At 41.9% G+C, this 24,635-nt stretch overlaps 2 protein-coding genes across 3 annotated transcripts; both read left to right on the top strand.

The window, feature by feature from the left end:
• The first annotated feature begins 4,225 nt into the window (after positions 1-4,225).
• LOC118112258 (zinc finger CCHC domain-containing protein 7) lies at positions 4,226-9,692 on the top strand. The gene is made up of 8 exons (XM_035161421.2): positions 4,226-5,024; positions 5,346-5,398; positions 5,792-5,902; positions 6,419-6,589; positions 6,811-6,846; positions 7,087-7,191; positions 7,503-7,620; positions 8,751-9,692. Exons 1-8 carry the CDS (start codon positions 4,652-4,654, stop codon positions 9,221-9,223), a joined length of 1,440 nt encoding a protein of 479 aa, XP_035017312.2. The 5' UTR covers positions 4,226-4,651; the 3' UTR covers positions 9,224-9,692.
• Positions 9,693-10,031: 339 nt separating this feature from the next.
• LOC118112257 (E3 ubiquitin-protein ligase RNF38) lies at positions 10,032-22,411 on the top strand. Of its 2 annotated transcripts, XM_035161420.2 has the most exons (13): positions 10,032-10,213; positions 10,901-11,478; positions 14,890-14,942; positions 15,084-15,265; positions 16,071-16,512; positions 17,311-17,451; positions 17,562-17,750; positions 18,846-19,007; positions 19,094-19,197; positions 19,750-19,831; positions 20,169-20,290; positions 20,670-20,769; positions 21,409-22,411. In XM_035161420.2, the coding sequence occupies exons 2-13, from the start codon at positions 11,190-11,192 to the stop codon at positions 21,469-21,471; spliced, it is 1,929 nt and encodes a 642-aa protein (XP_035017311.1). In that variant the 5' UTR covers positions 10,032-10,213; positions 10,901-11,189; the 3' UTR covers positions 21,472-22,411. The 2 variants fall into 2 exon arrangements, with proteins under 2 accessions (XP_035017311.1, XP_035017310.1); XM_035161419.2 differs by having other exon boundaries at positions 10,032-11,478.
• Positions 22,412-24,635: the final 2,224 nt, after the last annotated feature.

Genomic DNA, 24,635 nt, shown 5'->3' with positions numbered 1-24,635 from the left:
CTTCAGTCCACATTCCCTTTTATCTCAATCTCCCTACTGTGACCTTTCCTCGTTCTAATTAGAGGAATGACAAAACGCATGCATGCCTGCACATTCCCATGTGCAACTGTGTGTATTTATCAGCTTGATCTGCAATTCTAATGGTTTCAGTGATGGAGGAGTGGAGGTGTAAGCAGGCCTGTAATGAGAGGCAGAGGTGAGGGGGAGGCAGGGAGGAGCACGACGCCTGCTGGCTGAGAGGACAGGAGCCCCGGGCAGTGAGGTGGAGCTCCAGCTGCGGAGGTTGTTTCATTCAGACTAATATTAACACAACGCCCTCAGCTTTACTCGTCTGTCTGCTGTGTGGTCTGATAGAGAAAACCCTGTAATCCCTTTCCTCTCTGGAAGTAAATCCTTTTTCAGGAGACGTTAAATCCAAGCTGAAGTCTTACATTCTGTTTTTAATACACAAGAAAAGAAGAAATGGAGATTTCTTGTTTCAGAAAAGCTCGTGCATCGCTGTCATTTTCTACACTTAAGTTGGATCACTTTAATTCCTCCTTAAGATAATAATCTAAAAATGTTCCAAAAGCAGTGGGACAGATAATCTTGAATTTTAAAACACTGACTCTGGAATAAAGAAAGATTGTGTGACTTACTTAATTATTTTCTTGAAGAAAGGAAATAGCATCACTGCTAACATGTGTGTGTTACTTTAAAATGTCTTAAGGTACAAAAAAACCTGATTGTTTGTCAGCCATTTAATTTAAATTCTCATTTCTTTTAATGTATGATGTTGAAATAGACTGTTCCACAACAACACAAATGTGCAACAAAAACTGGAGGAGCTCCTGACAAAAAAATATGAACAATGTAAAGAGAGCTTGTATTTTAAAATAAAATAAAATAAAAATCATTAAAAAACAACATCATTGAATATCTTGTATCATTAATTATTTGCGCGTGTTAATAAAGTACATTGATGTCTTGTATTCCAAATGCCATAACAGTACACTATTCAAACACATACAAACACATACTGTAAAGTATCGGTAGTTGAAAAAAGCTTTGGTTGTGATATTTAATAAGCCTTTTTCACAGCAGATATTTTAAGGACACAGTTGTGTACTTTTCCATTAAAGTTAAGTGATGACAGTGTGACAGTGAGTGAGCATAGACGATATCAGAGCTCTGAACTGAAGCAGCTACATTGGAATCAATGGCTTTCTTACTGTAACGTGTCTAAATGTCTTCATAAAGAAGACCCATCAAACACAATCAACCAGGTTCACATGTGTTACCTTCTTTATATTTGCCGCTACACTTTCTGATTCCAAGTATCCCACTGATGGAATAGGTGGACTCAGAGGACTGGACTGTTCCCACGGCAACAGATGATGCTGATGACACTGCAGGGGCAGAGGTCAGTGTTAGGAAACATTAGAGAGAGGCAGGTAGATCAAGAGTGAGGAGGAGGGACAGAAAAACTCACCAACTTCACAGGATGCAGATTGGACTTTGCTTCTTATGATTCTGTTAAGACAGAGAAGGAACTCACTCAACTCACATGTTATTTATCATGTTACACACACATACACACACACACACATGGTTCTCTGTACCTGTTGATGGAGCTGATGCTGGGTACGCTCTCACGGTCACACACTCGCTCCAGCACCAGCCTGTCTCTGATCTCCCAGGCGAACATGGCGGGGTTGGTGTGTTTCCAATGCAGGATCATCTGCACAACTCTGGGTGTGGCCACTTTGGGCTTGGAGCCTCCAATCACTCCTGGTCTGATGCTCCCTGTCTCATTGTACCTGAATGAGCAATTTCGATATCTGTCAAGAGAGGTTAACATCTGACCTGAGCGGTATGAGTTGGACTAAAGTGAGAGAAAGCTCAAAGCTCCTCTGCAGATTCAAAGACAAACACATCATCTTGAAAGAAATGAAATTCTGAATAATGCACCTTGGGATGGCTGCATGTATGTTTATCTGTATAAGTCCAATAGTACAATCACTGAGCTCTTTATTAGGAACACCTTTACAGTAAAGGTAACTGCATGATAAGCTGCGGTAAAGGCTTTACGCCAGCTTATCATACAGTTATCCAACCAGCCAATCATGTGGCAGCGGTGCAATGAATCAAATAATGCAGATGATGAATGGCCTGATTAATAGGACACACACACACACACACACACACACACACACACACACACACACACACACACACACACACACACACACACACACACACACACACACACACACACACACACACACGCACACATACATGTGCATTTATCTATAGTTGGACACTCATTGGCATAAAGCATTCCCTAGCCCCTTACCCTAACCTTAACCATACAAACTAAATGCCTAATCCTAACCCTAACCCTAAAATCAAGTCTAAACCCTCAAACAGCCAATTTAATTTGTGAGGACCAGCCAAATAGTTCTCACAATTAAGGTATTAAACCAAAATTGGCCCTCATAACTATAGATAGACACACGCACACACACAGTTTACCTGGTCAGTATTTTGCTGACACAGCCGTGACTGACGCGCAGGCTGCGGGAGATCTCACAGGGGCGCACTCCCAGTTGCGCGAGCTCCACGATGCGCTGCCTCACCGCGTGTGGCAGCGGGCGCCCGTTGATGAAGACCCCGCCGAGCTGGTTCACTCCGCCGTGCGCTGAGCACCGGAGCAGCAACGACAAGTAATACACACAGTTATGACAGTTATTATAGATACACCAGCAAGTGTCCTTCAGTGCGTGGATATCTGTGTACAGGCTGCAGGGGACTCCTCATCACTTTAATGTAAAACGAAACATCGATACTTACTGTGCGTAACGGTGAGCGGCACCTGTTCAAAGCGAACTTCCATCACACGCTGTAAAACGTCTGACGTCCTGCTGCACTTCACACGCTGCTGGTGACTACGTGTGAATGTTTTAGACGATCAAACATTTTCGTTCAAACATTAGAGCGAATCAAAGAAGTTTTCCAGAGAGTGTTGCTCAGATTGTGTCCCTGACTGACGGGATGGAACATGTACCTCTGCTTTCAGCACCTGAAGGTGGACAGCGGCAGGAGCCTGCCTCTGATTGGACACACACACACACACACACACACACACACACACACACACACACACACACACACACACACACACACACACACACACACACACACACACACACATACATACTACATACACACGTACTCACACATAGATTTTTTTCACAATCTGCAACCAATCGTGGTGGAGTAATAGATGGCCTGTATTTAAATTGAACTATTGTGAGTCTACGATTTTGGGAAAATTCCACAATGTGAAAGTTTATTTTTTTCAATTGGAGAATGTACACTGATAAACCAGATTAAGGCTCTGACATTCCCGTTAAAAATACCAAGGGAGTGACATCAGTGTCCCCAATAGCTGTAGCCCTGCATTGTAATCTAGTTCACATATAATAATAATTTGTTAGTGTTATTTTGTACCTTGCACTCTGTAACCTTGTTTAGATAAGTGCTATACAAATAAAGTTCTTCTTCTTCTTCTTTTGTCAAAAAAGGCTTTAACAATGTATTATATTCGGAAAAGAAGAACAAAAGTTAATTCTACTTGTTCACACACAGTCAGGAATGCTGCCTTCTGCACAGATAACGTGTATTTTATGATACTGAGATTTGAATATTTCTAATATAATATATTTCAGTGACATGCCCTCAATAATAAATGCCAAATTACAAACAAGCAACAAGAGAGTACCAGTCCTTACAATCATTGTAAACACTTGCTCAAATGACGAATGAATGATATTTCATCATTATCAAGGAAATGCTCAAGTTTTGTACCTAATAGTTTTATCATGTCTGCAACATTAGAATAGCCCGTTGTAAACACAAACTAATCATTAACTTAACGTAATAACGTAACTGTTAAATCTACATTTACCAATACCTCTTTCACATTACCTTTATTTTTTCTACCTCCCATGGCCACAGTCGACCCTGCTTCTGTTGGTTTTAAGGTCTGGAGTCATTATTATTTGAGAGATAGAATAACTATAGCATAAAAACCTTTCGTAAATGGTGCCTTTATAAGCTGGCACTGTTTTCTGTTATTATCAGTAATTCAACATGACTTGTGATTTATAAAGGCATGACTTAACTCCGGGAAGGGCATTATTAGCCAAACTTAACTCTGGGTTCAGTTTTGGTTGGCCAACATTTTCTGCATGGCACCGGGTGAAGTGCTTTCATAAACAAGCGTGGAGACACCAGCCCGCTGCTGCTGTTTGGGGGGGAAACCGTAATATTTGTACTTTATCTGAAGCCACGACCGAGAGGTTGTGAACTGAAAATGGGCAAGGAACAGAAAATACCTTTACTGACTTTGTTTGACTTGGTTTTGTTGGCTAATTTAGCGCCATTAACACTCTTGGCTAATACGGAGCTAGTTACCGTTAGCATAGAGCTGGCTAGCCTAACGGTCACTTTTGTGTGACTACATTTCACATGTTTAAATTCAAAGTAAAGAATGTAAAAAGTAAATTAAAGCAAGTTATTCTATTTCTGCCCGGTTAGTTGGAACAGCTATCGCTGTTTGATAGCAGAGCAGCAAGCGGTCGCTGTGCGGCGCTGTTCAGTAGACAGTATGGACCGTAAGGAAACAGAGGAGGAGGAGGAGGATGGCGAGGAGGCTCTGTTTGTTGAGAACTTCAGTAGTTCAGGTGAAGGAGTGATGGAGTTAAGTGACCGGAAACAAGCTGCACGGCTCAGCAGGGATCCCTCTCCTCCACTTCTCCTGGCCCTCTCGTTCTCATCTGGACGGGCTCCGGAGGACAGCAGCGCCAGTCCGGCTTCAGGTGCTGGAGTGTCCCAGGTGGAGGAGGAGGAGGAGGAGGAGGACAGGGAGCAGCCCGTCGAGGAGTGGATGATCCTGGGAGGAGAGGAGCAAGTAGGAGACTCAAGCATTCATCTCAACCTGAGCTACTGGAACAACCCTGAGGAGGAGTCTGGAGCTGAAGGTAAACACTGTCGGTGTTCTTGTCTGCCTTTCTGTTTGAGTGTCCTGCAATATTTACCAGAAGGAAAAACAAGTGAGGAGATATGTCCACTTGAAGATATTCACACATTGAAAGTAAGTAAGAGACAGAAAGTAGGTTCAGACAGTTGTTACAATTACATTATGCAGGCCTGAGCTGGGCGTTATGGGCAAAAATAACATCAAGATAAAATGTTTCATACATTCATATTTTTAAGAAGTATCCTGCGTGAGAGCCTCTCCATTATAGCTGTCATCCTGAAATGTCTTCATAACTCTGTTCTCAATGGTTTCTCCTACACAGATCCAAGTGTGAGGTCAGATGAAGATGCATGGGCATTATCAGTGAAAGACAAGGTAACTTTTGGTAACTAAATTTGGGTTTACTTTATTTAGGAAAATATGTACCTACTTTCATGATTCAAGCCTCTAGGACTTTAAATGTTGAGTAGCAATCAAATATAAGAGCAAATATTCTACAAATATAAAAATACTTTTAACGAAAGCATCCCAATGATTTTAAGTACAATATTGAAACAAATACAACTGTTTTATTCTAAACACTTTAAACAGTGAAGATGAGGAATGAATAATAGTAATTCTCAGCTTGAAAACTGGCAAAAGAATGTAAGAAAATAATATTTTGAATGGCTTCCGTCAAATATTGCTGTATGATATCAGGATTATGACTTTACATTATTTGATTTTTTTACTCTGACCGTCATCTCTTTGTCAACTCATATTATCTAGTTTGGTGCTGATCAGTCTGAGACCGGCCGTTATTTTTACCCTGATCGTAATCCCATCTGTAACATCTGCAACAGAGCGGGACACGTTGCCAGAAACTGCTACTACCACAAGGTAAAAGAAGACACACCCTTTTTCTCTCACATGCAGAAAATGTACTTTTTTGTTGCTAAAAATGTCCAATATGTGAGTTTGATATAGTTGTTGGTTTATATACAGGATTTCCACAGAATCTTAAAAAGTTTGAAATTTAATAATCTGAATTTTAGGCCTCAAAAAGAAATGTTTTAGCGGCATGCAGTTTGTAATGTTTCCGTGTTATAATTCTTTCTCAAAAATCCAGAATTGAGCAGATATATTTTATGAAATTCTGGTACTCTGACATTTCTTCATATCTGTCAAATGTTACAGGTCTTAAATTTAATTCTGTGTGTCCTTAAAAAAAGCTTAAATTTAACCTATTGACACCTGCACAAACCCTGTATAAATACCCTGTATCGCCTTTCCTTACAGGCTGCCATAAACTTTGTGGAGACATCCACACTGTTGAAATCCCATGGTCACCTGTAGAGGATGACTGAAGATCATAACACCCATCTTAAAACCCTTGTATAACTTTTTTTCCTGCAGAAATGTCCCACATGTGTCCTTTGTGGGATCCAGGGCCACAGCCAGAGGGACTGTCCCAGCCGACCCTGCCCCAGCTGTGGGCTGCCCAAACATGGCCTCAGGCATTGTGAAAACACCCCCGTATGGAAGCAGCTCTGCCAGCGTTGTGGGATGAGAGGGCACCTCTCTGATGTGAGTTTGCTACGTTGGCCCCCCCGGGTCTTTTGGCCCCTTAGAGTGTGTATGTGGTGCTCTGTTGAAGGAAACTTTGAAAGCATTAGTCAGTTATGTGTGACATGTTTTTTAGCCTTTGATGTGACATTTGATCTCGACAAACAGCTCCTCATCCTCAGTGAAGTTACACACTGCTCTGTGTAGTAGTAATTTTCTCATTTTTCATGGGTTTTCCTCAGTCTTGCCCTGATACATGGCGACAATACCACTTGACGGTGAGTTGAAGTTTTTTACTTTTTTCCCTCATCACACTCTTTTCATAAGTAAACTTCTGAACATTAAGTTTTTTTGGCTTATTGTAGAAACTCTGCTAGTTTGAGTTATTCGTGTTTTTGCTCAGAATTATGGAAATGAGGTCCTTTAAACAGGCTAACAGAAGATCCTATGTTACACATTGGTGATGATTGTCCCTTTCCAATGTTTAAACGTGTTCTTTACTTTGACATTTCTTCCAGATTCGGTCGCAGGTTCCTCTCAGACCAAAAACAATCCAGAGACTCAAATATAAGAGATGCTTTGCTCATTGTTACAACTGCTCTAAGAGGGGACATCATGGCTATGTAAGTAGTGAATGAAAGGAACCCTTCCTTTGCTTTTATTGTCTTTCTTGCCTTTTTGGCCTCTTTAATAATTTTTCCTTACAGTCTCATCTCTTTTCTCTTCTTAATATTTGTGTCCAAATTACCCTCACCCCTATCTCTCTCTGTTTTGGGCCAGACTTTAATTTATCTGCTCTTCTTTAATCCAGACTTCCAGTTGCATCTACTCTCTCTTCTCTTACCCTAAATTTTCCTTTTTTTCAAACATTTTGTATTCACCTTTCCTCTTAATCCCCACCTCTGTGTTTCTGTCTCTCTTTTGTCCATATCAGGAGTGCACTAAGAACAGGATGGTCAGTGGGACATTTCCTTCACTGCCTTATGTTTGCCACTATGACACCATGGAAGACATCCTCCAGCATCGTAACAGAAGTCATGGAAGAACCAAAGGTGACAAAAACATTCTTTTATCTTTTGTCTGTGCTCTTTATTGATGTTTTCAAAGGGGAGAGGCTTCAGATATAATTGTATCTGATTGGAAAGACAAAAACCACATCGTCCAAAGGATAATCTTTCACAGATATATGATGACAAATTTCTTATATTTTAACAATTAATAGAGTTGGCAATAACAAAAAAAACTATTAAAGATTGACCACATAAAATTATGCATATAGCTTATATACTTCTAGCATTTTACAGGAGTTGCACGTAATGGCAAATAAACATGGTTTTTGCTTTTTCTTCTTTTCTAACTGGTTATTATTGTGTGTCCTCTATAATGTGGGTGTCATCCAACTCTAAAGGTGACCAGTTATCTAATTTTTATTGGTCATGTTGGCCAAGATATAATCACATGTTTAAGAACACCAGGTTTAAGCTGGTGTGTTGCTGCCCTCTGTGGTTGAACGATTCAAGCCTGTTTCACCGCTGCTTTGTTGAATCTGTAACCAGTAGTGATGTCACAGCCTCCTAGACGGCACTTTTAAGTTTAAACTTTGGAGGGAAATAGTAACAACATATTTAGGGGTTTACTTAATTTAAGTTACTATTGAAAATAGTGATATTGTCATCACTTTATTGGTCCACTTCGGGTCAGCAAATCAAGCTGTAAACACAACATTGACATATTATCATGTTATATGGCTGTTTGTATCCAGCTGATGTAAACACAGAACATAAGCATTATCTTGCAGTCATGTGTTTGGCCACTAAATGGATTAAAATCCAACATTTCGTTTTTTTGGCTTTGTTTCGGGCTCCAATACCTCTTTGGCTCTTTGTCTGCTTAATTTGCCATCATGTTCATAAACTGATCGCTAACTCATCAGGTGGATTTATATTAGCTTTGTTCATGAATACAGCTCCCCCACATAGTTGGTTAGGGTGGAGAAGTAGAGCTGAGGGGAGTAGGTTGATAATTCTTTGTGGGTTAGTAAGTGAGGAGCCTCTTTCACATTGCGTTTGACCCATTGTTGATATGAAAATATTGATTAGAGCAGCTGTAAACACCAGCCTTTATAAAGGCTTACACTGATTATTAAGGAAATCTTTTTTACAATTGTTGTCTGTGTTTTCAGAGCTTGGGGGCGCTGGATCCATGCAGCACCCGTCTGAACCAACAGGGCAGCCTTGGGAGGAGAATCAGCCAGTCCTTTGGAGGAGCGGGGCAAAGCAGGAGACATGTGGCCGAGCAGGCAGGAGGAAGACGTGGCCTGAGCGGCGCAGAGAGAGACAGGAGGTGAAGAAACTAAGGAGAGAGGCTCAAGCCAGAAGACAAGGAGGTCTACTGGGGAGGTCTCATCCTAATTTTGATGATGAAGCAGACCCCTTCAAGTCCAACTGTCATCGTCACCGGCAGTCCACACCGCCTCCGAAGAGGAAAAAGAAGGATGAGGCAGCTGTCAAAAGGAGCAGGAAGAGCAGAGAGACCGAGAGGTGGAAGAAGAGAGGAGGGATGAAACGTGGGGAATTATATCCTCATGGTGATGTCGACAAGGGAAGTGAAAACCTGCTCTCCCCAAAGCAAAGAGTACGTCACAGAAGAAGATAAAACAACATTTTTAAGTGACTTGCAACTGGATAACAAAAAGGTGAATCGTACCTTAATGTGTTTTGATTGATTGACTTGTATTTATTGTTAACACAAAATACTGTAGAATAGCGCATACAGTTAAACTATTTTCATCTTCAGTGTACACGGTTTGAATGTACCTTTGTACTTTCACCTTGTTCTGTAAGAATGTTTAATTATTATCCTGGCTGGGCCAAAATTTCCAATGGTTTGTTTTGTATTTTGTGATCAGCTTTTACACGGTGCTCTTTGGCTCCGTTGTATTGTGTGTTTTGTTATCTCGTTAAATGCACAGCCAGTTTTACAGTAACTGTAATTTTCTGTCATTATAATACTTGAAATTGGTTCAGAGGCACAAACCTTTGATTGTCCTAGGATTGCAAAGCTTACAATGTTTTTATTTTTTATTGTAGATACAACTACAATAAACATGCATTTCCAGAGAAAACCACGTATCATTTGTGTTAAAAAATACGTTAAAACACACGAGAAAAGGGGGTTTGGTTTGTGTTATGCATCGTAGCAGGCTTCAGACGTGAGTGTATCGTCCCTCTGCTGTCAAGCTGCTGAATTATTAATGAGCTGAGCAGCTGCCCGGGGTTTACCAGTCCAAAGCAATCGACTCTGATCACAAGCTGCCACTTAAAAATCGACATCTACCTCTGATAAATAAACAAATGTGACTTTGGCAGATGTAGCGCGACCTTCATCGTCTCCTCGCTCCGGGTCTGAGGGATTTACTCGTAAACACGAGGCGGATTTGCGTGGAACCCAGCGTCACGTCTCTCTGCGGTCGATTGGTTGCGACTCGGCAGGGATGTGAAACTCCCATTGATCGATCTCCACTACGCTCCCTGCTGACCAGAGAAAACAGCGAAAGCGAGAGGGGATTTAAATGGGACAAACATCGTCCGCCGTGTTTGACGGATAACGTAGCTATCTGCGTCCGCCCCCCCCACGCTACCCGAGGTAATCCGCTATTAGCTCCGTTGGACGACGAGACTCACGTTAACACGGCGCGACGCTAGCTAGCTTGTAATGTCGGCACTGTTGGACTTGTTTTCCCCTCCAGACCCCGCTTCCTTTTAGCCTCGGGCTAGCTGGAAAATCGAAATTGTGCCACTGAACGCGCAGGTATAGTCAGCCGACGCGAAGGGGTGTAACTCGACCTCGCACAGCGGGCTACTCGTCGCAGTTTAGCCGTAATTTATCCACGAACCTATGCTAATAACTTTGCTTCACGGCCAGCTACCAGGGCGGCGGGTTTCTTTTAGTTTGCTAACGCTCGACAGCTAGCCATCTTGCCTGTGCTGGGGGGATCTAAGTATTAAACTTGGCTAGCTTTTGCTGGGAAATATATTTACTTCAACTTAGCAGTTGCCCGTTAATGGATAATTATCTCATTTGTTGAGGACCACATTGCTTTCAACCATTGCCTTTAAAAACACTTTATTCTACTGTGTGAAAGCCTGACACTGGTCCTCCGTGAACAGACAATAGAGAACCTGAGACTTGCTCAGTTGTTGCTCCGCTAACGACGGAAACTACCCATAACAACACAGAATAATGATTGTAGTTTGTTACTAGTTTAATGACTATATTTTTATACGTATGCACTTTCATAAGTCGTCAAGTAAATACGCGTTTTTCGTTCAGCTGACCCGCACAGACAGCCAGGGGAGAGACTGGATGGAGCCGATGCTGCTTGTGCGACATACGAGGTTTGTGCTTCCCTGAGCCCGCTGCTCCCAGGTGTCTCCCCTCGGTCGATTTCAACAGCAGCTTTAGATGTGTCAGAAAACACGAGCAGTGACCGGGCATCATCAGCGGTAACTCGGCGGATCGACAGACGCGCAGAGGCGGGAGGCTCCTGTCCCTTTCTCCAGCCCACCTTCATCACGTCCATCCACCACCACCGCCCTCATCATCCTCCTCTTCTCCAGCCATGGACCCCCCGAGGACTCGGTCGCGGTCTCGGTCCGGCTTCTATCATTTCGGCATGAACGGCAGCGTTGGAGGCAACGGCGGCGGTAACGCTGTCGGCAGCGGGAGCTTGATGAACGCCAGCGGAGGAGCGGTGAGCTACCCGCCGCAGAGCAACCCCGGCTGGGCGCCCCACCACCACGGTGGTCGTAGCTACTCGGAGGGCCAGCAGCAGCACACCCAGGGGAGCTACATGTCCGCGGGGGCGCCGCGCCACTCCTCGCTCGGAGCTCACAGACACCCCGGGGCCGGTAAGCTGGCTTCAGTAAACAGGGCCTGCAGCCCGGGCTAGATGCATCATTGCACACACTCGCACAGGATACACCCCCTGGGGGATGCATGCAGACCACTGGCAGCTTAACAGGCTTTGAGACATTTAACTAAAAGGTTTGGTGCTTTCACTGCCAGGTGTTGTTTGAAAGGCCAGCTATATGCCATGTCAGTAGATCCAACAGAGGCTTAGCTTTAGAGGGTCGAGTAGCATTTACCTAAGTAAACAGAGCGCACCAGGTTCCTGAACTTCCTGTCCTGGATGTCACTACCTGGCTTCATAGTTGCACTGCAAATGATCCTGACCCTCAGTTGGCCAACTCAGTTGGAGTTATGCACTGCAAAAAATTCCCCTTGCAAAGTCCAGGAATGGTGTGGCTGAAGGCCTGAGGCTCATATTGTGTTACTCATGTGGAGTCCAGGGATATATGCATTTCCTAGTGGTTTAACCATGCTACATAGTCCCCCCCCCAGTCTCTATTAGATCTGTTTGAAAATAGTCTGATTGAAAGAGCACACACTCTTTGTTTTGAAATGTAAGCTCTGTCTAGATAGTGATTTTCCATGCTGCCATAGTCGTCATAGCAGTTCAGCATAAATCTTCATGCTATTCAAGTTACATTTAAGCCTATATGCAAATCTCTACATTGTCCCAAACTAGTCAAACTGGGTTGTCCTCAGTAGTTCAGTGCTGGGCAAAGATTGATGTTGTACTTTAAAAGCAAACATAAATAAACAAGGGAATTAACAGCAGATTAGATGATGGTTCCTTCACTTTAAGTCAGATTGATTTATATTGCCCAGTATCAGTAAAACAGTGACTCAATTGACTTGTCATGCCCACAAGCAGCAGTAGTTCCCTCCTGTCAAAAAGAAAAAGAAAAAACTCCCCAAAACATTTAAGGAATTAGAGAGAGAAACAAATGAAGCTGATATAGCAGCTAATTAAATGCACAACTTCAGTTCAGCTTCCTTTCATTGATCTCATAGACACCAGGTTGACAGCAGGTTTCCATTGCTGACTATTGGAAAGTGTCTGGAGAAACCTTCTGTTACACCAGATTGGATCCCCTCAAAGGCTAAAAAGTGCTTTGAATGAATTAAAGCGGTCTTTTAATGGGCCTCTGTAATAGTAGCACTGTTGCCAAACACCCAAAATAACCCAGACAGAGGGGACACACGCACACAGAAACGCATGCTTCTTAAATTGAAAGACTACAGAGACGTTTGTGTGAATGTCCCTGCTGTGTGTGGTGCTTTCTTCCTCTTAGCAGCTGCACATGCCTCTTTGTCAAAGGCTGGGGTCTGCGTGTGACGTGTTCCGCTTGTACGGTGTACATCGCAGATTTCCTCTTTGCCCATGCTGCTTTGTTGTCGTACATGTCACAGTATTATGCCCCTCGGTACCACTGTATGCAGGAAGTTTCAGGATTGGTTTGGAGGATGTTTTGAAAATGTGTCCCTGTCAAATTTTGTTCTCCTCCCCCTCTACCACTCCCCAACTTTCAAGAAATGACTGTTGCATCCCACAACGTGCAAGCATTGCAATTTAATAGCAACCGGTTTCTGAGACATTCATTAATACTGTCATGAAACCTCTACAGAATATGCGGGTAAAATAGGTTGTTCTTTATTTTTGGCCTGTTTCTTATAAATAATAGTTCACGTCTCTGTATCTAAGAATAAGAACAGGAGAAAAATGCTACTTGGTGACAGCTGATACTCAAAAGTTTTCTACCCTGCCTGAGTGGGTGTCAGTCTTGAAAGAAATGGTGTCAGTCTTCCCCAGCAGCCATGCTCGGGGGAAGCAAGGTCATGTGCTCGCCAGCAGAACCCGTCCAGTCTGGCTCACCATCCCCTCTCTTGTGGCCCCGGGGTGAATCAGCATTAACAGACCTAGTTCTGCGCAAAACACATCGGCAGCCGAGTCCCAGAACCCTATGAGGTTTAAAGAAAAAGGGATAGCAGATGAATAAAGATGTGAGCCAGCGTGTTGGCCCTCCTGTCGACTTGTCAGTCAACCAAGCGTCCCTCTGTTCTCTGCAGCCACTAGCAGGCCGTCTTTGAGCTGTCACTATCGGCAGACTTCACATGGCTCTGGAGTGGTGTCGTAAAGACAAGAAAAGGGTGGGGGGGCTGGATCCTAGATTTGTTTTTTCTCCCTCTGAGAAGGCTGAAGGGGCTGTTTGCATGAGGGAGAAATGGTTAGGGGTAAACAGAACGAGATGAGGGGAGGATAATTTTTTTCTCTTTTTGGTGATTAAAGGTTTTTAGGGGGGGACTGCTTGGAGGAAAGTCTTGTCAGCTGCGTTCAAGGACATCCTCCTTAAGCTGCTGAAATGTCTGTGTGCACATGCTGCATCTAGACTGCACATGTGGACTCTCAGATAAACAGCTGTGTTGGTCTGAGATTATGTTCGTGGCCTCAGAGCGTTATTCAGTGATGTATTTGAATGTTTTCAAACTCTTCATATTAAGGAGTCTTTTTGTGGTGGCCTCTTGATCTTTGGAGAGATTGTTATCACTTATTCCTCCACCACGAGGAAAAAAACAGGCACGAAATATGGTGCTTTCTGGTAATGGTTAATTTCGAAGGGAAATACTACAGTTTCCGTGATAGTTATTATTTTGTTTGAGTGTATAAAATGTAAAAAAAAGTTTATTTTTAGTTTTATTAACCATCCAAAACTAGAAGAAATTTGTACAATAATGCAAATTTTAACATCTGACAAGCTGAAACCTGATATCTGTCAGTGTTTGTGTTTGATAAAGCACTTATGCAGTTACACTGATGCAGATTTACTTTCTTTCAATGGACTAAATCAATCCATGAACCTCTACATAGTACACCAAAAGTGATGTTGACGAGGAGCTGATGTCAGAAGACAAAAGTTATAATCCAGACTCAACATATAACATGGGCTGTAACTTGGCCAGGTTTGATTGTGGACTCGTCTGTTACTGGGAGTAGCGTGGCGGACTTTCATGTTGGATCAGAGGGAAGGATTTGTCTATGAGAGTCAGAGAAGATGAGTCCATGGTGACATCTTCCAGAGATGGCTTCCTTCCTTGTCTGCCTGTTTAAAGCAGGGAATGTAAAGGCTGCTCTGGAAGACAGGCCCTAAGTGACATCAGGGGACCAAGACATTTCTGTTGTCACTGTTGGATATGGTGGTGTTAGGTCTGTACAACTGTTCAAGCAAATCAGCCAGGCTGTAACAAGATATTGACTTTTTGGCATCCAGTGTGGCGTTAGAATGGGGAAATGAAAAACCAAAGACAACCAGCTGCTTCAGTGTTGGTTTAGAAACTGTACGTCCACGTCTCTTGTGATGTTTTTTTTTTTCAGCGCTCTTATCTGATTGTGATTTTATTTCCTCTGTGGCCTGCAGGAGGAGTGCTTCATTTTCATCCGGATAATGTGTGCAATGACGACCGGGACAAAGTAAGTAGGAAACATGACCAGTGTCCGTTGCCTCTGCTTTGCTCCTGGTTTGAATAGAACTTGTATGTCATTGTTTTCTCTCTCATTCATTCTCCTCTTTTGTATGCCCTCTTTATCTTCTGCCCTCACCTCTGTGTGCAGATGGAAGACAGCCCAAGCCCGAAAAGGCAGCGTCTTTCCCAGCAGTCCATGTTGGATCTGAGCTCTGCACCTCCCTCCACTCCCTCCTCACCCATTCGTCCATGGGAGCTGCCTCCCAGTCGCAGACCACACCCCCACTACATGCCAGAGAGATGCCACACACCTGTTCGCAACCGCCGCAGGTAAGTATGTGTACATGTGTGATTAATAATACATATTACATTATTTTAATTACTAATCTGTGGATTGCTGATATAAAATGTCAAAAATATAATGATAACTCCCATCGCAAATTAAAAGATCCCAGATGTATATCTTGAAATGACTTGAAAATCTGAGAATATGGAACAAATAATAAATGTTTTCATGCAATAGACCAGAGTTCCCCAAAGTGAGGAGGCTTGAACCCCCCCCCCCCAAATATTCATATATTCAAATATTATTGTGGCCATAATCGTGTAGCCCGATCTTCTATTCACACATAAATTATACGCAAATCATACTTTAATAGACATATTTTAATATCTCTTATTTTAATTTGATTTATTTTGATGAATTTTCCTAAATGTAACAACATTTTTACAGCCCAGTCTGAGACCCACCTGCTATACCCCCAAGGCCCACCAGTGGGCCACGGCGCACACTTAGGGAAAGTGCAAAAGACAGATGAAATCTTATAGTTATCTATCAGAATTTAATTTTATTTATTTATTTACTGCCTAATAGGCACTTGTGAAATCACTGAAATAAGGCTTTAAAAAAATATATCTTGTCTCTATGTCTTCGCATGCTTCGATGTCAAAGGATCTGTCTTTCTTGAACACGTGGTAGAACTCTGAAAATCAGCAAATTTCTTTTTCCTTAGTCCTGCTCAGTGTTGGTTTAGTGTGGTCAGAAAGTTATACTCAAACCTAACATTTTGCAGTATGTGGCAGCTCCAGTATTTATGCTGAGAGAAATGAAGACCTCTTCTTTCTTCCCCTTCAGCCCTCCAATGAGACGCCAGCGTGGCCGGAGAGACCGTCTGACCCGCCACCACCACCACGCCCACAACAACCACCACCACTACAACAACAGTAACAACAACAACCACCACCACCACCACCACCATCACCACCCCAACGCCCACCATCATCACCACCACCTCCTGCACTCCCACCACGGCCCGTCGCCAGGCCACCAGGATGAAAACTACCGTCATCTGGCTCCTCCTCAGGGCTACCCACCTTACAGCCAGCAACCACCTCGAGGACCCGGGCCTGGGCCCGAGGAGCGTTCAGGTTACCATCCCCCAAACCCCTCCCCAAGACCCCTCCACCAGTCACCAAACCTGTCTCCGAGGCTGCTGCACCCAGCAGCCCACCCACAGCACCCACACCCTCACCCATCCCAGCATCAGAGCAGTTTGGTGCTGGACCTCCATGAGCAGGTGAGCAGCACATAGAGATGAGAAAGGACTAACATTATTCTAGAAAAACCTTGAAAATGAGAAAACAGGACTTTGTGTTTATGACATAGTTTGATTCTCAAAGGTCGTCCCTTCTTGTGCATTCTTGTCTCCTCGTGCTGAACCAGAATGAGACACACTCACAAAACACTTTAGAGGAGGGAAAATGACACTATTACACATGAGAATGTTAACTTATTTTTAGCAAGATGTCGAAGATGTCAACTACTGTATTTACATTCAACAAAACAAATTAAGCTTCATTTGTTTGTCTATTAACACTTCTAACTTGTGTGGGGAATAATTCAATGATTAATTTAGCTTGGTTAGAAGTGTTGTTTGTGTCATTGAACTTTTCAGAACTCCAAATACAAACAAATATTTTTTTTTCTTAAGCATCTTATCCTGTATGTGACAAATAGCTTTTTTTATTCATCTAGGTTCATACCAGAATTAATATCCACACATTAGTGTCAGTTACAAAGGGAAAAGCCACTGGACGTTACACAAAATACCATTTTGACTTGTCCCACATCTAATTGTTCAGCTTTAAATTCAAACAAACTTCAATTTATTTTTATCGGTTTAAAAATGAAAGATGCAGAAAGACATTATGAACCAAATCCTTTCATGAGCATCATTAAATCACAAACGTACGAGTGATATTTTTGTTGTCATGAATTGAATGAGGTATTGATATGCTTTATTTGGTGCACAGATGTTGTGTTCTAAGTTTCAATGCAACGTTTGGAATCTTTCCCCCTCAATGTCAATATTCAGGGTTCAGCTCCTGTGTCGTATCCTCTGTCTCCTCCGGGAGCGCCGCCCGGGCTGCCTCCTCGCTCTGCCCCTCAGCAGATCCCAGCGTGCTCGGTGGTTTTCAGTGGACAGCACTACCCTGTCTGCAGTGTCCCTCCTCCTGTAAGAGATTAAATTCAGCTGTTTACATTTGACTGGATTTTCTTTATTTGATGCTTTCATTGTTGCTTACTTCCTTCATGACATCTTCTCTTTTTTTCTCTCTCCATCAGGTCCTTCAGACCTGTTCTGTGCAGCACTTACCAATGCCCTATCCCTTCCCATCCCTGCTGTCCAGTGACCCGACTTTCCTATTACCCCCTCCTCACCTCCCTCATCCCCCCACACACCTTTCCCACCACCCACCTCACTTGCCTCAGCCTGGACAGTTTGGACCCTATCCGACACAGCAGGCACGATCGGTGAGTCGGAACATGATTTTTCTTTCAGCCATAGCAAATCAGATGCATCTTTATGACATAGATTTTTAAAGACTCATGAGACGCTGGTATTTAACTTTCTATGTGTGCCTTAGAAAACCTTTTCTTCTTTTTTTTTTTTTATACTAACAAAACCCTGTTTTCTTGTGTGGAAGTCAGCATCTTTCAGGAGCTTTAAATGTTCCACTTGCTTTAAGTGGAACATTTAACTGTATAAAATGCAGCAGTAAAGGTGCCCCACTATGTTAAAGTAAAATGGGTGATGCATATTTTATACAATAAGCAATTTTCTTTCTTCTCCTTAAGCAGGAGCAGACAATTGGGGATTGTGTACGGTTTTATAATATATGAAGACTCGTAGTAAAATAGGCCATGGTGGCAGCATCATTTATAATAAAATGAGGTAAAACCACAGATGAAAACTAGACACATCTGTTGCTATTGGCTAAAGATAGCATGGAAACTATTGATTTAAAAACTCAATATTATGCACCAATGTTCAAATCCTGATTTTAAAAACCTGTATGCTCCCTGAAGTTCATGCTTGTTTAACTCCTCAAGCTAAAGCATATTGGAGTTTTTTTTTTTTAAATGTCGTTCACGTTTGCCTTTTCTTAGTTTTTTTTATATTGACTGCTGATTGAATAAGTTGCACAAGAATACAAAGCAGTTTCAGACATTAATTGTTTAAATTAAACTCAATTATGCACCAGTATTATATTCAGTCGAACATATCTTTGCTTTTTTGCTTGGATTTTTGTTATATCTATGTAGAGTGTACTATTGTTTATGTTACATCCTGGGTGCCACGGTGGGGAAGGGGGTAGCACTCTTGTTACATCAAGAGGATTCTTGGAGTTTGCGTGTTCTCCTTGTGCCTGCGTTGGTTTTCTCTTGGTTCTCCAGTTTCCTCTCACAGTCCAGAGACATGCAGCTGAAGTTGAATGCTGACTCCACGTTATTTGTTTCCTCTGATAGACTGGAGACCAGCTGATTAGTTTTGATAGGCTCATTGTGGTTGAATTTCTTCTGTTGATGCGATTGCATGAAATTACGTTTGCCTCTTCTCTTCCGCAGCCATTACAAAGGATAGAGAATGACGTAGAGCTGCTTGGAGAGCACCTGTCTCTGGGTGCTGGGCTCCACTATCCGCCTGCCACGCACCCAGCCCTCAACCCACACTCCACACAGCTCCACTTCCTCTCCCATGATCCCCTGCCACAGGAGTTCTTCGGAGTGGTGAGCAATAAGAAGGAGTTGATAAAATGCATTTTAATTTTTTCTTTCCATAAATGATCTGACATATATTTGTTCTCACCCCTCAGTCCTATCCAAACTTCATTCCTCGGCGTCTCCCGGGGCGACGGTACCGTTCGCAACAGCCACTGCCACCTTCGCCTTACCACCCCAGCCTCCTGCCTTACTTCCTGTAAGTAGATCAGTACATGCATTCACTAAGATGAGACAGTTATGGTGAAAAAAGTTTTTCCTTTCTATTAGCAAAATAAACAGTAAATGACCTGATTTGATCACTTATACCTGAAGAACCATATAACAGATGATATCAAAACGTCTGATTTCAAAATGTGGTCGGATCATTGTATTTTGTTGAAACTTTCAATAGCAAAGGTCTTACATGGACAATATATATTTAGAGTCTTTTCCAAGAGAATAAATCTTTGAGTGGTCCTTAGTTATTAGTTAAATTGTGAAAACAGAAGAGAATCAAATGATTTAACAAAGGATTGGTTGCATAAGAGGATCCTGAGCCTTTCTCAGGCAGTTTCAAATCATGGTGAATAATGAATAAACAGAAATATATATATATAAAGTGAGAATAAATATTTCATGTAAGATGGTAAAATATAATTTTTTGGGGGGCAATTAACTTCATCTTGGATGCGAAGGCTATCAGAGCTTCTTTTTGTAGCTTTGAGTGAAGCTACTGCTACACATTATAGCTTCCCATCTCCTCCTGCAGTTCAATGCTGCCAGTCCAGCCCACAGGTCCTGCGATCAGCCTGGAGCTGGATGTCGACGATGGAGAGGTGGAAAACTATGAGGTTGGTCTTCATATGTCTGATTCTCTTGTCTGCTGGATGCAGACTCTGATTATTGTGTTGTTACTCCTGCCATGGAGGTTAGGTTTTCATCCGTGTTTGTTTTTTCTTTTTGTCTTTAAATGTAACACAGGGAACATTTCTGTTAATTCTTCTGGCATTTTCCACTGTTTAGGAGTATATTTTATGACAAATTAATAATTTTGATTATCAAAACACTTCACTTTTTCCTTTAAATCTCTATTACAAGAACCAGACATCCTGTGTAGGATTATTCAGCCTTGTCTGAGGCAAAGGGTCTACTAAGTACCATTCTATTTGCTGATGATTTTCCCCTCAGGCTCTCCTGAACCTTGCTGAGCGTCTGGGAGAGGCCAAACTCAGAGGACTGACCAAGGGAGACATTGAACAGCTCCCCTCCTATCGGTTCAATCCAAATAACCATCAGTCTGAGCAAACACTGTGAGTGCCTTTTTACAGCCACAAGGTCATCAGCTGCTGAGAGGCTGAATTATTGTTAATTACATTTTCTGTTCACTGAGACAGAGAATAGGTGAACACAACGAGCACAATGTCCTAATTCTTGGCACACGTTTCACAAAGTATACGTATATATACACGTATAAGATGCTAGATGATCATAGACAGTTTCAGTTCTCTCACAATAGATTGTAAACTCATTTTCACATAAAAACTTTTCAGTCTCCAAGAGACATGGTCTCTTGAAAAAACGAATTCACCACATGATGTAGTTTTACAACTGGTCAACCTAAATGTCCTTTGTGTCACCTGGAGTTATTGTGTTGCAGTACTTTGCTTCATCGTATCTGTTGTGTTGCAGGTGTGTGGTGTGTATGAGTGATTTCGAGTCCCGTCAGCTGCTGCGAGTCCTGCCTTGCAGCCACGAGTTCCACGGGAAATGTGTCGACAAGTGGCTCAGGGTAAGTGTGTTTACCTTCCATGGCAAATCACGCGCTGTTCCTTTACATTTACATAGTTCAAGTAAATGGGTAAGTCTGGTTTTTAGTAAGTGACCAGGCAGTGCTGCACGAGGAGTTCCAATAAAGTAAATTCCTTTTTTGTTCAAAGACACAAACGCTCTCTGTACAAGTCTGCATTAATTAAATGTCAGAAAGTGAGAGTCTCACTTTTCCAGAGATCTGTCAGATAACAGAAACAAACATCAGGCTTGTGTGTAAATGTTCCTAAATTCAGCTCAGAGGAGTCTGTGAAATTTTAAAAACCACACTAAACCCCAGGACGGGAACACCGGAACAATCTGCTCTACATAACTCCGCACAAGATTTCCTGCTGAAGGAAAAAAAGGCAACTTACTGTGTTAATCATGACATGGTCTTGTGATTTTTAGAGGGGTGACGCATTTTCCCAAGTGTCTGTGTGAATTGGGTTATGAGGATTGCAGTTCAGCAACAAATAAATGAAAAATATCTGAAATTTCAATGCGTAACTAGGTAGTTTAGTTGTTGTTCAAATAATGTATATAGTTTTAGAACGCCATTTTGTGTCATTTATATTTTGACGTGCTTCTAAACCCTTTTTCCCCCTCTGTCTGTCCTCAGGCCAACAGGACGTGTCCCATTTGTCGGGCCGATGCCTCAGAAGTTCAGAGAGACTCGGAGTGACCACTAGAGGGAGCCAGACACTCCTCCACTGTCTGTCCGACACATTCAGTACTGCCTGCTCCTCATATAAAGATACACCTGCGTGCTCGTACACACACACACATGCACCAGTTCTTTGCCTTTTTGTACAGCACCCTCTCCTCCTTTGTTGTTCTTCCATTAATTCTGTTTAAGTTTCACTCTCCCTGAGATTTTCCCTCTTTCTCTGCCCTTTTCCAGTCAGTCTTTTTTCCTGCGATTTGTTTTTCTTGTACGTGTACATACACGCCGGTCCTCACATTTCTCAGTGAATGACCCACCATCCTCCAGTGGTGTGTATGTGTGTGTTCACATGCAGCACAACTGTGCAAGTGTTGTTTGGTCGGTCCTAGAGTGTGCGTGTGTGTGTGTGTGTGTGTGTGTGTGTGTCAGATTTTCTAGCTGTCCTGGAGCATGCCTGAGTTTCTGTTGTGTATCAGACAAGAAAAACATCTGAGAGTGACTGACTTGACTTCCTGTTTGTACGTTGATGCACTGTATGTCTGTATGCATACTGTCTGTATGTATGTTAGACTTTAATCCTTTTCTCTAGTTTGACACTAAGGGTCCATGCTGCCACTATACTTCTAATTTGCCTATTTGATCCGTTTTGTTTCAGCAGAGTTATTATTATTATTATTATTATTATTATTATTAAAAACTTCTAGGTGATTGTTTCATGCCTGGCAGTTACCTCATCTTTCTGGTTTTGGTTATTTTTCATTATAAGCGCTTCACAGTACTTCTTTGAAATTAAGCACAGTATATTATATATTTTTCTTTTCGTTTGATAGCAAAAATAAGTTTGTCTGTGACTTTGCAGTGGCACATGTGTTACATATATACATATATATATATATATACTGTATAAATCTATGAATATCTGTATACCAAATAAAAGGCTTGATATTAACTTTTTAAACTTAGCATTTTGTATATGTTTGAAAATATTATTTCTACTCAGAATTAAGAGCTAGTGAAATAAATCAGGTGGTGTTTTTTTCATCCCTCTGTTGTAGTGCTGTTATTAAAATATGACAGACAGATTAACATGGACACCAACGTTCTGATATAAACTTGATCAAGACAATATTCTCAATAAGACACCGACATGGAAACTTTCTGATGACCTTAACCTGATAAGCAACAAACAAATGAAGGTGACGTAATCTGACTTTAGTCACATTATGTAGACATCGCATTACAATGTCCTATTGGAGTTTGCAATTTAAAAAATATATATATATATATATATATAGCACTGGTAGCGTTTTGCATTCTTCTAGTTCAGGCTTGGGTTTTTAAATCCTGGTGGGAACCTGGAACACATGACATAGAGGATGCAATGCTGCCTCAAATCTTAATCAGATTATGCTCTCTAACATGCAATGACTTCCATTAGCAACTGGTGTACACATCATACTCTGAGAAATGTCTTATTCAGAATAAGATCAATAGTCAGATTATTGGTGTCCATGAACATTTTTGCCACTTACTTCAGACTGCCACTAGGCGGTGACACTGCTCTTTCAGACCACCCTCACTCTACATCAGCCCAAGCTGTTAACGTTTTGCTTCCCCTCTTACATACACTGGTTTACATGTAGCCAATATATATGAAACACAAATTCAATACAGCAAGTTGAATAAAAAACATAACAGCACAGACCTATAAGACAATTATAGGTCTGTTTTATTCTTCATTCAGTCTGGGCTGTGTATAAATGGGCCATGTTTTCTTTTCTCTGTCACAAGATAGTCCGCATCTCTAGGGGTTCCCATCTGAAGTACTGGGCTGGAGTTAGATTTTACACATGCAGAAATAAGTTCTAAATAATTTCTAGAGTCATAATAATAGCTTTAAAGTAATTACTGTTGTCATAATAGGCCTTAGAAGAAGTCACTCGATTAATAATAATAAACCGTAATAATAGTCGATTCTGCAGCAGTCTCAAATAATACAGTGGAATTATTCAAAATAAAACTATAAGACAAACAAGCCGGTAAATTAATATAAACCAGGAGCTAATGAGGGTCACAGCTTAGGGTAGAATCTGATATGAATCCGAAACAAACATGGAACCAAGCATCCTGCAAATTAAAAGCCATAGTGAAGGACTTAACCGATAAGAGTTTCCTACTGAAATGCTCCTATTACATGAAATCGACAATGCAAATGTCTGCACATGGTGTGAAGGCAGAGAATCAAGTCGTCTACCTCTCAACACACGTCTGTTTCCCACAGTCGACGTACACATGTTTCCTTGTGTTTCCTGGGCAACACACGCCTGTTGTCTTGTGAATATACAACAACCGCTTTAACACAGAATCTACAGGGGGACTCACAAAACAGATGACACCTCCAGGATTTACATCACCCACTGATACATTTTTACAAGCTACATGCGCAGAGCTGCTTCTGGCGCAGGGAACACGTCATTGTTTTTCAGTGGAGGAAATCTACAAAGCGCATTCGGGGAATGTGACAGAAAACACAGGCTCCAAGGGACATTTTTTATCTTTGCATATCGCCACTGATTAATGGCAACACACCCCTTTTTTATTTGTGTTTCCATTTCTGAGGGGGTCGAGGGGCTAAACTCATGTCTATGACTTGCTACATCTGGTCTTCTGAAATCCTGATATATAGGTGTAGCTTTGATTCCTTTAAATCCAAGGTCTGATTACCACTAATTTTTACTTCCTATGTCTATATCTGCGTTTACTGGTTTGTCTGTTTGTTAGTTAGCAGGTGAATGCAAAACTAAGCACAGATGACACTTGGTTGAAGGACGCAGTATGGGCTAGGGAAGGAACCATTACATTTTCAGTGGGATCAGGATCAGGGGGAGGATGCAGGACTTTTTTTCCCCACTTCCTTGTGTATGTTTTTTAAACATTTTCATTGATTTCTCAAAGAATAATTCCTGGAGCTATAGATGAATGTGGTTTCACAAGGGGACTGTTTGGCCTTGGTGGAGGCATGAACTCTACTGGGTGCCATTCTAGTTTGCATTTGGCTTTTAAACTGTAGTAAAGCAGTGGAACCACACAGGGAGGTGCTGCTTTGTGTCATCTGAAAGTCACGGAAGAAAGTGCGATAGTTTCTTTTCTTTGAGAAACACTGACGATGTACGTTCCGAGTT

This window comes from Hippoglossus stenolepis, chromosome 7 (genome assembly GCF_022539355.2).
Source record: "Hippoglossus stenolepis isolate QCI-W04-F060 chromosome 7, HSTE1.2, whole genome shotgun sequence".
In the NCBI taxonomy this organism is placed as follows: domain Eukaryota; kingdom Metazoa; phylum Chordata; class Actinopteri; order Pleuronectiformes; family Pleuronectidae; genus Hippoglossus; species Hippoglossus stenolepis.
The sequence above is the reverse complement of the archived record's forward strand: the minus strand, read 5'-3'. Positions and strand labels throughout refer to the sequence as shown.